The sequence below is a fragment of the Mirounga angustirostris genome, unplaced genomic scaffold, assembly GCF_029215605.1.
Source record: "Mirounga angustirostris isolate CCGP_5_RB_7025 unplaced genomic scaffold, mMirAng1.0.hap1 SCAF_3, whole genome shotgun sequence".
NCBI lineage: Eukaryota > Metazoa > Chordata > Mammalia > Carnivora > Phocidae > Mirounga > Mirounga angustirostris.
The window spans coordinates 188,456,454-188,472,806 of NW_026991711.1; the positions used below are offsets into that span (position 1 = coordinate 188,456,454).

The 16,353-nt window shown below is 50.9% G+C and overlaps 1 protein-coding gene across 1 annotated transcript in view; it reads right to left on the minus strand.

The window, feature by feature from the left end:
- The window catches only part of NGEF (neuronal guanine nucleotide exchange factor), a 37,632-nt gene that overhangs the window by 10,109 nt on the left and 11,170 nt on the right, over window positions 1–16,353 (minus strand). Inside the window, exon 4 of the mRNA XM_045867712.3 lies at window positions 1,250–1,410. Within this exon, the coding sequence (XP_045723668.1) occupies window positions 1,250–1,410 (161 nt within the window). The remainder of the gene's footprint in view (window positions 1–1,249; window positions 1,411–16,353) is intronic.

Sequence of the window (16,353 nt, forward strand, 5' to 3'; positions counted from 1 at the left end):
GGGACGCTCAGGACACATCGCCACCACCGGGCCTGGCTCGGGCAAAGCCACAGACGCAGCAGGACGTGATGCCCACACTGAGGGCGCGCTCGGTCACATCAGGGAATTACTCGTCCAGTGTTTTTAGGTGCATAATAGCGTTAGGAGTGTTTGTCAAAAAGAGAGAAAGGGGCCTTATGTTTGACGTACATACTGATGTGCTCACGATGAGGTGACGACAGGGATTCAGCGGGATCCCCCGGGCGGTGGGGAGGGTGGGGACACGGGCAAACCCGGATGCCGGGCTGGCGGTGGGCTTGCCACTCTGGTGTCTCTACTTCTGCGTGTTTGGAACTCTCCACGAGGAAGTATAAGTAAATACATAAAAAAAAGATTCCCTTTCCCCCATGGGTGAAGCGGCAGAGGCCGAGGGGTCTCTCAGCCACCGTGCACCCGAGCCCACTGGGCGGGGCTGCCGGGAGGAGGTGGGTGTCCGTGCAGAGGAGGAGGGACCCATGGGGGGCCCACAGAGTGCCCGGGGCGCCCCAGGGGTGGAGGGGCCCCTCCTGCCACACCGTGGCTTCACATCTGAACGTGCGCGGTTGGACCAGCGCACCCAAAAGCTGAGTTTTGCGCTTTGAGCCACAGACTCCGTGGCCCAGCGGGAAATGGTCAGTGGAAGTTCTATCCTAAGAGTATGATTGGTGTCCCTTTCCTCTTTGCAAGAATCAATGAATGGCTGTTTATTCCTCCTTCATTTAAGCTCCTCCCATCCTTCACAGGCGAAACCTAAGCACGGTTCCAAAGCCACTGTCACAAATTATTGCAAACCCCATCTAATCGGAGGGAGAGGGCATAAGGCCAGGATGGGGCTCTGCACTGGCCCCCAGACAGTCTTGGGGCCCTGCGCACGCCAGGCCAGGGTTTTAGGACACCGGGATATAGAGCAGCTCACACGGACCCCCCTGGACCTGGTCAGGATGCCCGCCACACACCTGCCTGATGGTGGGGGACACGTGGAGCACTTGTGCTGATGGGAAGGGTCTGCAGGTAGCAGGCCTGTCCAGGGGAACGTGATCTGCCGCCCTGCTGGCAGGGGTGGCAGATGGTTGGGTTCACGTGTTTGTTTATATCTTACTACAGATAATTCCGAACACACACAAGCAGAGAAACCAGTGCAAGGAGCTCTCACCACCAGCTTCAGCCATGCCCCAGGTGAGGAGAAGCTTCTAGAAGCCAGGCCCCACAAGGCCCAGAGCAGGTGGCTCACCGCTCACTGACGGCCATGACGTCCAGGACGTTGGAGAAGAGGATGTGAGCCTCGGACGGGTGCAGGATCTTCTTCAGACGCTCATTCTCCATGAAGTGAGACACGAGCAGGCTCAGGCTTTTGTAGTAGGAGGCCTCGGAAGTGACCAGCTCGAACATGGCCTGTGTCGGGACAGACAGGCAAGAGGAGGGCCAGGGATCACCTTGCAGGGGGGCGTCTACCGCGCTCCGAGTTAGAGACGCAGAGATAGGCAGGCCCGCGTGCGCAAGGGCGTGTGGAGTGAGGGCGCCTCCACACACTGGCAGCGAGCCCCCCTCTGCACAAAAGGTAGAGAGAATGTGCTCATGGCTCCCTGTATCAAACACTGGAGACCACCTAACGCCTGAAACCCAGAGCAGGTGAAAACCCAAGAGGTCAGTCATCTATGGGAGCCCCAGCAACTGCCTAGGGTGATGCAGATGGTCTCCTGGTGCAGAATGGGTGTGAAAATCCTTACGGAGGGACGCCCACCCTTACACACCCCCAAGGCCGGCTGGAAGGACACGGGCCACAATGTCAACCACACGTATCAGCAGGGGGAGCAACTTGTATCTTTCACTTGTCTGAAAATTGAAAAACGAGCATCTATCATTTCTTTCACGGTCTAATTTTATAATGTAATCGATAAAACAATTTTTGTTTTGAAAAAGAAAAAGAAATCCAGAATTAATAAGCTTTTTGGAGGCACCCTTATTCTGTGTCATGACTGCTACCTGATCATTGAGCCTCTGTGCTCTCCGGTGAGGAGCTTCTCTGGAGTGAGGGCGCTAGCTTCCGCTCACCTTCCTCCCTTGCTCACAAGCAAGCCAACGACCCTTCCTGAGGGGGGGATTCAGGTCCCACAGTGGCTGCCCAGAAGGGACCGTGTAGTGGGGTGAACCATGGACCCCCAAAAGCTCTGGCACCTATGAATGTGAACTTATTTGGAAACAAGTACTTTACAGAAGGATGTCAAGGACATCGCTGGGGATCGGGAGTCTAAATCCAATGACAGGTGTCTTTAGAAGAGAGCCATCTGACACGTGAGGGACGTCTGGCGCGGAGGCATGGGGAGGAGGCCATGTGAAGACAAGGCAGAGCTGGATATGCCAACCCACGCCGAGGGCCACCTGCAGCTGCAGCTAGAAAGGGCAAGCGGCTCCCCGGAGCCCTCAGGGGCAGTGAGGCTCCCGCCACTAATTTGTTACAGCGGCCCCAGGAAACGATCACAGACAGCTGGAGGAGGGGTGGAAGCAGGAGGGGGAGGAGCACCGGGACTCCGGTCCTCCTCGCGCCCCGACCACCCCACATCTCACTGCAACCCTCCCGCCACTGGCCAGAGCCCTGATGCAGGGCTCGAGGCTCTGGCAATGCAAGCTGGAACTCCAGGGCTCTGGAAGGCCCGGCAGAAGGAGATAGGGAGGGCCTAGAATTTGTTCCAAACGCACTAGGAATCCTCCCAGGTCCCCCAGGAAGGGGCATAGAGGAGCTCCCGTTTCACCACAGGAACCAGATGCAGGGGCGATGTAATGCCCCCCAAGGCACCCATGGATGATGGAAGAGCAGAGACTCAGCCCAAGGGTCTCCCGAGCACCACGCTGCCCCGTGAGAAAGAAGGGACATGTTTGTAAGTGGGGGTCACGCGGTAGCATAAACCTGCCCAGCAACAGTGACAAAGTTCACAGGGAAGTCACTCCAGGGGTCGTCCACCCATCACAGAGCCTGGGCCACCGCCGCAGAGTCCCCCAGGTGCCCTAGGGTCTGCACCTGACCTGGGCTGACGGGAGACGCATCCCCAAGTCACGGGGGCCTGGTCCACTTAGCGGATGAAGCCACAGAAAGCACATCCCACCGGCCTCGCTGGCGGCCCCAGCACTCGGCCTGCCGACGGCTATGCACCGGGATGGGGCTGACATCAAACCGCGTCTCCACTGCTAAATTTAAGTTTCCTAAGAAAATGTCAAGCCATTGCAGCTTGCGAGTTCTAAGCAACTATAACTAAAAAAGCCCCCTAAACTGAGTGTTGCAGAGAGGGTACAACACCGTGTCCAACCCGTGGCCCCGTCTCCCCGAGTGATGCGCGTCAGGCCCGCCCGGGGTTGCACCTGCAGCCCCAGGCCCACGGCATTTTGTCTGCGGGGGCTCAGGGGGCCGGGGGCAGCGGGGCCAAGGCAGCGGGGCCTTTCAGCGGCTGGGCCTGACTCGCTGCTCACGGACACCGGCTGAGCCCACCGCCCACTCCCCCTCCTCCGCTGACAGGCCATCAGTCGTCCGTGAATTTGGCTGTTGTCTTTGTGTTATGTCACGTTATTTACTACATCACTATGCCTGCCTTTTCCTTATCGATACTCCTTTTACTCTCATTCAAGCCTCGTGGTGGCAGCGCAGGGATGACGGGGATCTGGGCCCTGTCTGCTCTCCAGACTCTCACTCACTCACTCACTCATTCACTCACTCATTCGTTCACTCACTCATTCGTCCACTCACTCATTTGTTCACTCACTCATTCACTGATTCATTTATTCACTCATCATTCACTCACTCATTCACTCAGTACTCACTAATTCATTCACTCACTCATTCATTCCTCACTCTTTCATTCATTCACTCACTCATTCACTCACTCACTCACTCTCCCATCTGCTCCCATGTTTACTGAGTGCCTGTTTAGGCCCCGGGCATTCAGTGGCGAGCGTGGCCAACTCCCTGCCACCATGGAGCTTGTGTCCAGGGGTGGGGACAGAGCAGACAGGAGTACAATACTTCTGGTCAGGCAGTGAGAAAGGCCACGGAGCAAACGGGGACAGGTGTGTGTGTATGAATGAGCATAAGAACGTGTACGTGTGTGTATGCGTGTGTGTATGAATGAGCATAAGAACGTGCATGGGAGTGTGTGTGTGTGTGTAAGAACGTGTGTGTGTTGCTTATTGCAGGGCACTCCTTCCTGATAAAACCACTGCTCTGTGGCGGGGCTGGGTGAGACCCCCCTTGCCCACCACCCGGCTGAGACCCGTGGCCTCGGGGAACACTCAGCTACACTGACCTGAATTTTATCAATCACGGCTCATCTCTCGATGGTGCTCTTAGTGCTCAGTTCGATTAGTATTCTGTTTGATTTCTGCCAATATTCCTGTTACACTTCCAGTTTTTTCCAGCCCTGCCACTACCAAGCCCGCTCCTGCCTGGGTTCTTTTCAAGAGGTAAGAGCTGCTCAACTCTGGACGCTGCGTGGGAGGGGCCGGGCCAGGGCGCCCGCCCCAGGCAGCTGAGCAGCGGAACGGTCAAGGCTTCTGCCTTGGAATTAGCCAGACTCTGGCCATGAATGAGAATTGCTTTATCCAGCTAAGCCTGTTTCCATGCGCACAAAATGGGAACAACAGTCCCCAGCGGACAGTCCTCAGCCTGGAGCCTGCCCATCTCAAAGCACCTGCTGGACGCCCAGGGTCATTACCAAGCTGACATCAGGGCGCTGCCCTCACAGCCTGACTTCACGGGATGGAGCTCCGGCCAGAGGGGTTAAGAGAGGCTTGTACTAGGAGGTGACACGGGATGTGACAGCAAGCCCATTCCCAGGGGCGCAAATGTTCATGCAAAGAAGGATGTGGGCACCTGGTGGGACAGTGGGGCTGGTGGCCAGGCCACGAGAGAGGGCCACAGAGGAAAGAACAGGCTCCTGTGTGCATTTCTGAGTCTGTCCTCCTGCCTGCTGCATAGGCCAGAACCACACAGCCCTGTTTTCCAGTGTCCGGAAGGGCTGCTCCTGAGCTCTGGATGTGTTCACACCATTTCCCAAGCTGGCCCGTGGATGAGAAGCCATGTCCGGCTCCCTGCAGGCTACCCCACCGCGCTTGGAAGGCACTGGGGCCTATCTTTCTCAGTAAATTCAGATCGTTCTCCAAAGAAAGGAAACGACAGAGAGAAATCATTGGTGTCCCAGCTGGGACCATCACAGTTCCATCTCACACGAGCCGGCCAGATTTAGCTTCAGCCGGCAACATCTCCCCTCCCTGGGGCCGTCCAGAGACGTGTGAGACTGCGGCCCCCAGAGCAGCACTGCACCCCTCGGATACAAGACACTCCAGACGCACAAAGCCGGGACCCCCCTCTAATGCAGTGTGGGCCACGGGGTCTGCTTGGGGATCGCTGGGTGTGCAGGCTGTCTCAGCACGGGCCGGGGGGGGCCCAGAGTTAGGACCACCTGGCCATGCTGTCCGAGCAATGCATTTGAAGAAACGAATGAGACCCCAGCCCAGCAAGGGGGATGAAAGGGGAGGCATGGATACCAAGAAAATCTGGGTGATTCCCTACCTTGGTCTTCACCTGCACCGTCTCCTTGTAAGTCAGGATGCTCAGTGGAACCCCCATGTGGTGCATTCTGTATGGCTCTGGATTGTTTTCAGCACCCCCTGACCTCAGTGTTCGTGAATCACAGCTGTCTGAGGCCCTCACCTTCCCTTTATCACGATGTGGTCATGGGACCTGAGTCTCCAGGGTGACCTCTGTGGAGGTCAGAGACTAAGGCCGCCTGTCTCCGCTGCCGTAGTTGTCTGGCGGGGCATCAGCAGCCAGGACGCAGAAGCACCCCCTCCCCCACAGTCCCAGGGTGGGGGTGGGGCTCGCCTCTTCCCAAGTCCCTCTTCCCAGGACAGGCTGTCCACAGCGGCCGGGTCTGAGCTCCCATCTGAGCGGGTGAGGGGAACAAAATGGATCTTCTTAGGTAGCCTGCGTTTTCCCACCTGTTATGGGCCGAGTTGTGTCCCCCAAAACTCATATGTTGAAGCCCTAGCCCCCAGTATGACTGCATTTGGAGATGGGGCCTAGGAAGAAGTCATTAAGGTTAAATGTGGTCATAAGGGTGGGGCCCTGATCCAATATGACTGGTGTCCTTATGAGAAGAGACAGACCCCAGGGATGCAAGCCAAGGACAGGGGTCCCACCAGACACCAACGCGGCTTAATCGCGGACTTCCAGCCCCGGAGCTGTGAGAAATCCATGCCTGCTGTCCAGCCACCCAGTCTGGGGCAGTCGGTGAGTGCAGCCCAAGCTGGCCAAGCACCACCTGCTTTCCCATCCAGCTCCAGGAACTCTGGTGCTCTCCATCCTCCAGGCCGCCCTCGCTCGCCACCTGACCCGACCTGGACCGGAGGCTGGGGCCAGGAGCCCCCTCCCGACACGGACACACACCTCTCAGGGAACCAGGGAAAGTCGGACATTATTCCAAATCACCGGAGTGAGGCCTGGGACCAGAGTCAAGAGAAAGGAGACGACCTCTGCGTCAGCAGGGCCACGCAGACCCGACAGATGACTCTTCACCGGTATTCTGTAACAGCCCGTACTTCTTCCCAAAAATCACACGGGAGAGAAAGTTCATTTTGTAAGAACTCAGGACGTTCCTGCTGCCACTCCCTCACCAGAATCAGGCATCTTTCTCTCTCTAAATCCAGGAAATGCTTGGCCATGCTTCTCTCTTAGTCACTACGCTTCTGCTCAGACACAGGCGGGTGCAGCCCTTACCCGGTGAACGGAGGTCACGGATGTCCTTGTTCTCTCCACCTTGTCTGTGCAGGGTTAGCAGAGACAAATGGCCCCAGGGTGCTCGTCCAACACCCGACAGGTGCCTGTCACCTCACCCAGTCCTCACTAAAGCCCTGGAGGTCTCCCAGACTGTCCCCACCGGGCAGAGGCGGGTGCTAAGGTCACACGGCCTGTGAGCGGCGAGACCGAGGTTTGTCCTTTTGACTCCAGGGCCCCGTGCCTCCACCGCTCTGCTATGGGACAAGGAGGCCTTCTACACAGACACCGAGGTTTCCCTACAAGCCCAGAGGCCAGTGGTGCCCGGCCAGCGCCCTGTCTCCTCGGAGGTGGGCCTGCTGTGATTTATACAGAAGCCCCCTCCCTCCTACACTGGACTGCAGACTCTCTCCAGGTCCTTAATCATCTGCTTATTATGTACTGCTTTCAAGTAGGTGCTTCATAAGTCTGTTAAAGGAAAAAATCTCCAAACTACAACTCAAGCGTGAGCCAGTCCTGGTTTACGGGTGGGTTAGTAATGTCTGCCCACTGGTAACTTCCACCCAAAGGTTCTGCTCCCCAGGCTCCTTGCTCCCCATGTTCGGGGCAGCCTGCCCGTCTGTTTACAAGGACACCATTAGCCGCATCTTATGTTCATCCTTCTCTCTTGGCTCCTGCTGGCCTGGACGTCCAATGTCCATCTCCTTTCCTGGACAGCTTCCTAAAGCGGCTTGTACAGAAAACTCAATGCTCCAGAAGTTTACTGACCACCTGCTATAAGCTGGGGGCCGCCAGACACTGGGGACCCCGAGATGACCAAGACCCGCCCCCTGCCCCCTTGGAGACCCTCAGCCCAGGAGACCTCAACCGTGGGGGAGAGCTCAGCACCTCAGCTCACTCGTTCCACAAACATGTACCAAGAGCTACCTCCAGGATGTGCCTGGGCTCGATGCTGGGGACATAGAGAGACAGAGGCATGCTGTCACCAAGGATGCAGCCAGGGCACGGTCAATGACAGCTCAGCAGCGATCCTGACAGTGAAATGGGAACGCAGGGGAGGGGGCCTCGCCCCGGCGGTGGGGAGGGTTCTGAAGGGGCTGAGTCAGAGAATAAGAGCTAGCCAGGCAAAAGGGGGGAAAAGCCAACATTTTTCAACCTGGTCCCCTGACCACAGGTGTTTGTGAAAATGCAGATCCCCAGGCCTCACCCTAGACCCACACACAACCTGTCCTTTAACAAGATACCCAGGTCCAGGGGCGCCTGGGTGGCTCAGTCGTTAAGCATCTGCCTTTGTCTCAGGTCATGATCCCAGGGTCCTGGGATCGAGCCCCGCATCAGGCTCCCTGCTCAGCAGGAAGTTTGCTTCTCCCTCTCCCGCTCCCCCTGCTTGTGTTCCTTGTCTTACTGTGTCTCTCTCTGTCAAATAAATAAAATCTTTAAAAAAAAAAAAAAGAAGACCAGGTCCTTGTGAGGCATGGCAGTGACTGAGGGCACTGGCCCCCAAAGCTTCCACAAGCACCTTTCTTTCTTACTGGTGCCTCGGAGTCCTAAGTGTCAGGGCACGTGCCCGATGCCTCTTTCCTGTTAGTACATTTGCTTTTAGCTGGAAGGTGGGAGGGGACAGAGAGAAAGCTGAGCCATAATGCCAGGGGCTTGGGGTGTCCCTCCTGGAGCACCAGACTGCCTCAGAGGCTGTGGGCATGTAACCCATGGACAGCTTGGTTCAGACCCCACGGTCCAGGCTCCATGCCCCACAATGTGCCAGAGGGAGTTATGGTACCTTGTTCTGCTGAAGGCCGGGCCTTGTGCTCCAGACACTCAGTCCCCATGCACAGATGGCCACACACTTGCTCTCTCCTCAGGGGGTGTTGCAGGAGTCAGGAAAGGGGTGGCTAGGCCCTTCCGTCAGAGACCGCACCTGCTCTTGGCTTTGGGGCCTTCCGAGTAGCCACCCCGGGCAGGTTCACCTCCACGCTCCAGGCTGGTCCCCGCACCCCATGATCCGACCGGAATGGCACAAGGCTTTGCGTACTTCTGTGGCTAGCACAGTAATTCACATGTCACAGGCATTAAGGCGGCCGGAAGTGACTCAAAAAAGGCTCTTAGTCAAGAACAAGCCCCTAAGAGTGTCTCTTTCTTCCATGAATGATGATGAAGTCAGATTCCAGAGCCCATGCCTTGACCGGCTGCAGTAGGTCCGGTCCACGTGGGAAATACAAGGAGGGACAAGACTGAGGGAGATCACGGTGTTCTTGGGGGCCTAGGGCTCACATATGACATTTGAGCTTGTCTGCAGCCCCTGGGGGCCCAGAGTGCCCCCCACACCACCAGCAGTCCAATCCCAATCCTCTGCAAGCCCACACATATCACAAGTGCCAATTGTTAACGTTTTTTCCAGATGACCTGGTTAGTAAGATGATTTATGAAAAAATTTATACTAGGGGCGCCTGGGTGGCTCAGTCGGTTAAGTGTCTGCCTTCGGCTCAGGTCATGATCCCAGGGTCCTGGGATCAAGCCCCACATTGTGTTCCCTGCTCAGCGGGGAACCTGCTTCTCCCTCGACCCCCACTCCCAGGCTCACGTGCTCTCTCTCTCTCTCTCTCAAGTAAATAAATAAAATCTTAAAAAAAAAAAAAAAAGATTTACACAAAAGTAGGTAAAAACTTAAAACTTGAAACGATGTTCAGCCTCACTCACAGTAAGAGAAATGTGAATTAAAACCACAAGATATCACTTATGATCTAGCACATTGGTCAAGACAAAATGATCAACTAACGGACAGCGGTGATGCCGAGCCAGCTCCCTTATACCACAGTGTGAAGACAGTATCTTCCCCAAATCTAAAAAACAGGTAACTTTTTTAACTCCACAATTCCACTTGGCAATTCCCATGGTACTCCACTGTGAGGGTTTCAGTCTTAAATAATGCTGCACTGAATGTCCTTGATCCACATTTCTTTTTTTTTTAAAGATTTTATTTATTTGCGAGAGAGAGTGAGAGGGAGAGAGATCACGAGCAGGGGGAGAGGCAGAGGGAGAAGCAGGCTCCCCACTGAGCAGGGAGCCCGATGCGGGGCTCGATCCCTGGGCCCTGGGATCATGACCTGAGCCGAAGGCAGATGCCTAATGACTGAGCCACCCAGGTGTCCCTCAGGTACATAAATTACTTATCCAAAAGATTCCTTTTAAAAATGACAAATGCTAACGTCTCTCTGTTGGAAGAGTTACAGGTGTCTGTCATAGGACAGGAGTTATCTGACATTCTGTGTGAGGGCTACTGTCCATCTCAAACCGCAGGCGAAGTCCCTCCCCCTCCTGACTGGAGACTCATTTGCTGAATGGTTAAGCTTTATCCTAAAGAGACAAGTATGTGGTTCGGTGCAGGTCGGTGAGCAGAATAACAATCACGATTTAATTTCTTGATAGAAGTACATCATATTAAAAACCCATAATTTTCTTCTAAAATGGGTAGTTAAAAAAAAAAGTGTATTAAAATTCGAAGTTGTGAAAACAAAGAAAAAACCTGTCCTGTTTCCCAGGCTGAGCAGACTCAGATTGAGGTAGATCCTGACAGATCCCCTAGACGGCCCGCAACGGAGAACACTGGGTCCCCTCCCTTCTTGTACCTGGCAGGACGGAGCTGAAGGTCCTGTCTGGGCACGTCGGGGCTGTCCTGTTGCTGGTAAGGACCAGCCTGCGCAGGCCACCCCACAGGAGTGTCTGTGTGACCCTATCTCCTTGGAGACACTCCAAGTATCCTTCCCTGCTCATTTTTCAAGCACACCCAGCTCACCAGGATCAGGGGCCAGAGCAAGTCTGTCTTTTCTATTCCCTTTGCCTTGACAGGTTCCTGGTGCTCGCTGGGGACATAAGCCACGCCAGTCACAGGAGTGACTGCTTCACGTGGCATGCTGGGGACAGCCCCTGCAGGTTCTCCATTATTTCTCAGGACCCCGGCATCAGCCTGGTGAGAATCAAGTACTATCTGATGCTTCCTCCAGGGAGGTGCCTGTCCCCCCTCTCCAGTCCTGGTCCCTCCTCTTTGCTTTTGAGTCTCTTTTCAGGATCATTCCATGGTCCACCACATTGCGGGGGTGGGGAAGCCCTGCCCTTCCCCCATGAACGCCCTACCCCCTCACAGCCGCCTCCCACCCAACCTTGTAATTTGAATGTATGTCTGGTTATTTTCTCAAACCGTTGTGTTCTTGGACAGTAATTCCAACACTGTTCCAAATAGGAGCATGGAAACCAAGAGCTTCAGAATAAGTTTAAAAAAACAAAATCGAAACCAAGAAAATCCTACCCGACGTCTAAAACAATGCGTTCCAATTTCAGCTACCTAATTTTTACTTAGAAAAGGAGGGAAACATACAATTTTATTCTTAAATCCTGATTCTTCAATGACTAAGACTTGGGCCTACGAAAAGGCCATCACTTTGGGGTATTTTCCTTGTGTGAACGGTAGTTCATCGCAACCTGCTGCTTTTGTGGCTAAGGAGAAAAAGATGCTCCAGCAACAGATTGAGCCGGCGGTACGAGTTAACCTGACTTGCTTTGATAAATGAGATCTACTGCAGAAGTCACTGACTTGGAAAAAAATCTGAAGATCTCTCTGTTGTGTCCCTTGACAAATATTTTTTTTTTTCTTAAAGATTTTATTTATTTATTTGACAGAGAGAGACACAGCGAGAGAGGGAACATAAGCAGGGGGAGTGGGAGAGGGAGAAGCAGGCTCCCCGCAGAGCAGGGAGCCTGATGCAGGACTCGATCCCAGGACCCCAGGATCATGACCTGAGCTGAAGGCAGTCGCCTAACCAACTGAGCCACCCAGGCGCCCTCCCTTGACAAATATTAACAAAATAGACACTCACATTAAGCTTTTAAAAATAAATATGGAAAGTCAGAGCAGGGGCACTTGGGTGGCTCAGTCGGTTAAACATCTGACTCTTGGTTTCAGCTCACGTCATGGTCTCAGGGTCCTGGGCTTGAACCCTGTGACAGGCTCTGCACTCAGCAGGGAGTCTGTTTGAGATTCTCTCTGTCTCCCTCCGCTTCTTCCTCCTCCTTCCCCAAGAGCTCTTATATGCATGGTGGGGGCATGTGTGCGAGTCTCTCTCAAATAAGTAAGTAAATAAATAAACCCTAAAGACTCAGCGAGACCCATGGAAGCCTGTGTGCCCGTGTGATTTGCTACTATATGTGACCACAGTATTTATTGTTAGGTCATCCTAGTTATTTAAATATCTCTATCAGATCCATTGGAAATGACAAAAATGTAATTTATTATGTCTCTTTATTTCCCATGCCAGTTCTACTATCGATGGAATGTTCTATCCTGCCTTCTATTTTTTTAAAAAATATTTTTATTTGTTTGTTTTAGAGAGAGTAGTAAGCACAAGCAGGGGGAAGGGCAGAGAGACAAGCAGACTCTGGGTAGCCCAGAGCCTGCCACCATGGAGCTCAAGCCTACGACCCAGAGAGCATGACCTGAGCAGAAACCAAGAGTCAGACGCCCAACCAACTGCGCATCCAGGCGCCCCTCTACCCTGCCTTTTAGAAACTCAATGTGTCGTACATATTCACCCAGTCTATTCTCTGAAAACATGTTTTTTACATGTTTTGCCTTTGCACACTGTCTTACTAAATAATTCCCCTATCATGGCACATTTCAGGTTCTTCCTGTCATTCTTCCCCTAATTTCTGCTGGAATGAACATCCTAATAAATAACTATTTGTACACATTTCTGATTATTTTTCAAGATAAATTTCTAGGAATAGTAATATTAGACCTGGGCAAACATCCCCTTGTAAGGGTTTGATACAAATATTGCTATTTTCTTCCTATCAGCTGTGTTTGAGAGTACTTATTGAAAAATCCCCCAACACCCCCCCTTTTTTTATTTAATCACTGGCCACTTGCAGTTTTCCTGAGAATTGTTTTGTCCATTTTTCTTTGGGATAATCATCTTTTTCTTATTGATAGAGCTCACTAATTGATCGAGGCCTGGGTTTTGCTGATACATACAAAAACAACTAAGTTTTACATGTTTATCTTAGAATCAGCCATCTCCCTGAAATGCCTAATAAAGATCCAGTATTTTCGACTCCCTCAAGATTTTTAAGTAGGCCGCCATTGTTGGCAGGTAAGGGTGTCTCTGACTGCCCTTCTTCACGGTTATCTCATTTCTTTCCTTGTTTTGCAGGACTGGCTAGAACTTCCAGACCAACATCAGCGTTTAGCAAGCTTCATTGTCTTGCCTTTATTGTCACCAACAATTCTTCATGAAATGTGATCTTGAACATAGGCCTAAGATATTCTTGAACATAGACCTAGGATATTCCTTATAAATTTCAGAAAGTATCCTGAGTTTTGTATAGATGGAAATAAATGTGCTACTTCCCTTTTTAATGTCTTTGACGATCAGGGTATTCTCCTCCTCTGGTCTATTGATATGAAAATTTTGGCCCCAAACTTTACACCATCTTTGCATTCATGCATAGGTCCTCAATGTATGTTGTTTGTTTTTTTTTTTTAAAGATTTTATTTATTTATTTGAGAGCGCACGCGTGTGAGTACGAGTGTGGGGGAAGGGGAGGAAGGGCAGAGGGAGAGGGAGAAGCAGACTCCACGTTGAGCCGGGAGCCCAACACAGGGCTCGATCCCAGGACCCTGGGATCATGACCTGAGCTGAAGGCAGACACTTAACCGCTTAACCAACCAAGCCACCCAGGCGCCCCTCAATGTATGCCACTCTTTTAATGTTTCTCCAGATTTGATTTTCTTGTGTTTTATGTAAGTTTTTGCCTTATGTCACAGTAGACAGATCTAGATTTTATTTTTTGGGGGGTGTGGGAAAGAGTGCTTATTTGATTAGGTTGAACAGAATGAGGACATTCAACCTGCTTCTTTTCCTTTTTTCTCCCCTTTTATAGAAATGTTTTAGTTTTTAAATTAAAATGCAGTAAAACTGACTTTTGGATGCACGATTCTATGAATTTTAACACAGGTATAGATTCTTATAACCAACACTGTCACCAGGACACACAACGGTTCTATCACTCCAGAAAAGTCCCCTGTGCTCTCCTGTTCTAGGCACACCCTCCCCGCCCTCATCCCTGGTGACGACTGATCTGGTCTCTGTCACTGTAACTTTGTCTGGTTCAGAAGGTCCTACAAATGCGATCACATAGTGTGCAACCTTTCTGATTTCTTTCGCTCAGCAACGTGCCTTTGACATTGACCTCAGCTGTGTACATCAATAGATCTTTCTAGTACTAAGTCACATGCCATTGTACAGAGCTTCCAGAGTCTGCTTATCTGTCTGTTAAAGGATATGTGGGTTGTTCCCAGTTTTTGGCTATGATGAACAGAGATACTATAAACATTCATGTGCAGGTTTTTGTATAAATTTTAAGTTTTTATTTCTATAGGACAGGGGTTCTCAACCAGGAACTATTTTTGCTCCCCAGGGGACATTCTTCAGCTAGGTCTAGAGACTTTCGTGGTTGTCACAACTAGGGGTAGGAATCTATTGCAATCTAGCAGCAGGGATGCTGCTAAACCTCTTACAATGCACAGGAGGAACCTCCCCCGCCCCCCCCACCCCGCAACAAAGAATGATCCAGCTCCAGACGTCATAATGTCGCTCTTGAGACACTGCACTAGGTAAACACCTACAGTTGGGACCGCTGGGCTGTACGGTGTCTGGTCACTTATGAGAAACTGCCAACTCTTCTCCAGAGCAGCCAGACCATGTTGCAATCCCACCAGCAATGTACGTGAATTCAAGCTATCCCACATCCACACCAGCACTTGGTATTGTATTTTAATTTTTTTTAAGCTAGTGTATATTATCATTATTAGTTTGAAGAGGGCTTTTTTTTTTTTTGTAGATTTCTTGATTTTTCTATATAGACAATCATCATATCATCTGTGAATAGGGACAGTTTATTTCTAACTTCCCTGCAGACTTTCTCTTCAACTCAGGGATTATTTAGAAATGTGCCTCTCGATTTCTAAGTGTTTGGAGATTTTCCTGTTATCTTTATGTCACAGATTTTCATTTTAATTCCATTATGACCAGAGAACATACTTTGTATGATCTGAATTCTTCTAAATTTGTAAAAGTGTGCTAAGTTCTACCTTGGTGAATGTTCTGTGTGCACTTGAAAAACAATGTGTATTCTGCTAAGGTGTCGAGTGGAGCGTCCTAGAAACGTTATTAGTCCCAGTTGGTTGATGACACCCAACTCTTCTATATCTGACTGATTTCACGTCTCCTGGTCCCACTGATTACGAAGAGAGGAATGCTGAAGTCTATGAACTATGTGGATTTTTTTTTTTTTTTTAAGATTTTATTTATTTCTTTGACAGAGAGAGACACAGCGAAAGAAGGAACACAAGCAGGGGGAGTGGGAGAGGGAGAAGCAGGCTTCCCGCTGAGCAGGGAGCCCGATGCGGGGCTCGATCCCAGGACCCTGGGATCATGACCTGAGCCGAAGGCAGACGCTTAATGACTGAGCCACCCAGGCGCCCCTGGATTTTGTTTTAATGTCTGTGCACTACTGGATCAGATTTGGTTGCTAATATTTTCACTTGATTTGTGTATTTCCCTCTTTTCCATGCTCTAGACCACAGGACAGCAAACCAGAGCCCACGGGCTGGCCAACTGTGAGCATAAAGAAAGTTTAACCGGAATGTCCATCCCTTTACATGCTCTTTGCGGCTATGACATTATAACAGTGAGCCGAGTGGTTCTGAAAGAGGCTATAGGGCCCACAACACCTAAAATATTTACTATCTGGTCCTCTCAAAAGGGATGGCCCCCGCTCTAGATATTTCCTGACCAACACAGGAGCCACCCGTGGCTCTTGAAAGGAAAGTTAGTTTAAATCACGCAGAATTAAACGTTCAGTTCCTCAGTTGCACCAACCATATTGCACTCAGTAGCCACATGTAGCTGGTGACTTTGGGGGATGCAGCCGTGTTCTAGACTAGCCCAAGGGACAAGGAACTTCTCTGTGCTTTGACCACTTGGCACAACTCAGCCATCTGGGTGCAACATCTCTTTTGTAGACTTTTTTGGTTACCTGGTATATTTTGGTGTTTAAAAAATTTTTAGTTTTGAGTCAGTTTGTGGTAGCTTCTATTTTCCTAGGAAGGCATGCATCTCATTACAACTTTACACAGTATCTTTTGATCTCCGCTCCATCTGCTTTCCTCAGGACTGCGTTTGTGTATTTCCCCCCGAATGTCTCAAAGCTGACCTCTGAGTTCAGTTAATTCTGTATTTATTTCTTATTTAATAATTAAAGCATGTAAGGTTGTGAATTTTTATCCAAATGCAGCTTTGGCAGCATTCCACATGTTCTTAAAATGTAGCATCCTCCTCATTATCTTTGAAATAATCTGTCAACATAAGATTTACTTTCTTATCTCAAAGGTTAGGAGCATTTTAAACATTTCTGATTTGAGGTTTTTACATTGTTTACATTTACTTTCTTGTTTCACTGCACTATACCGAGTGATTATGACCAATACAATTTTAATAAATATTTATTGAACTTTTTCTTAT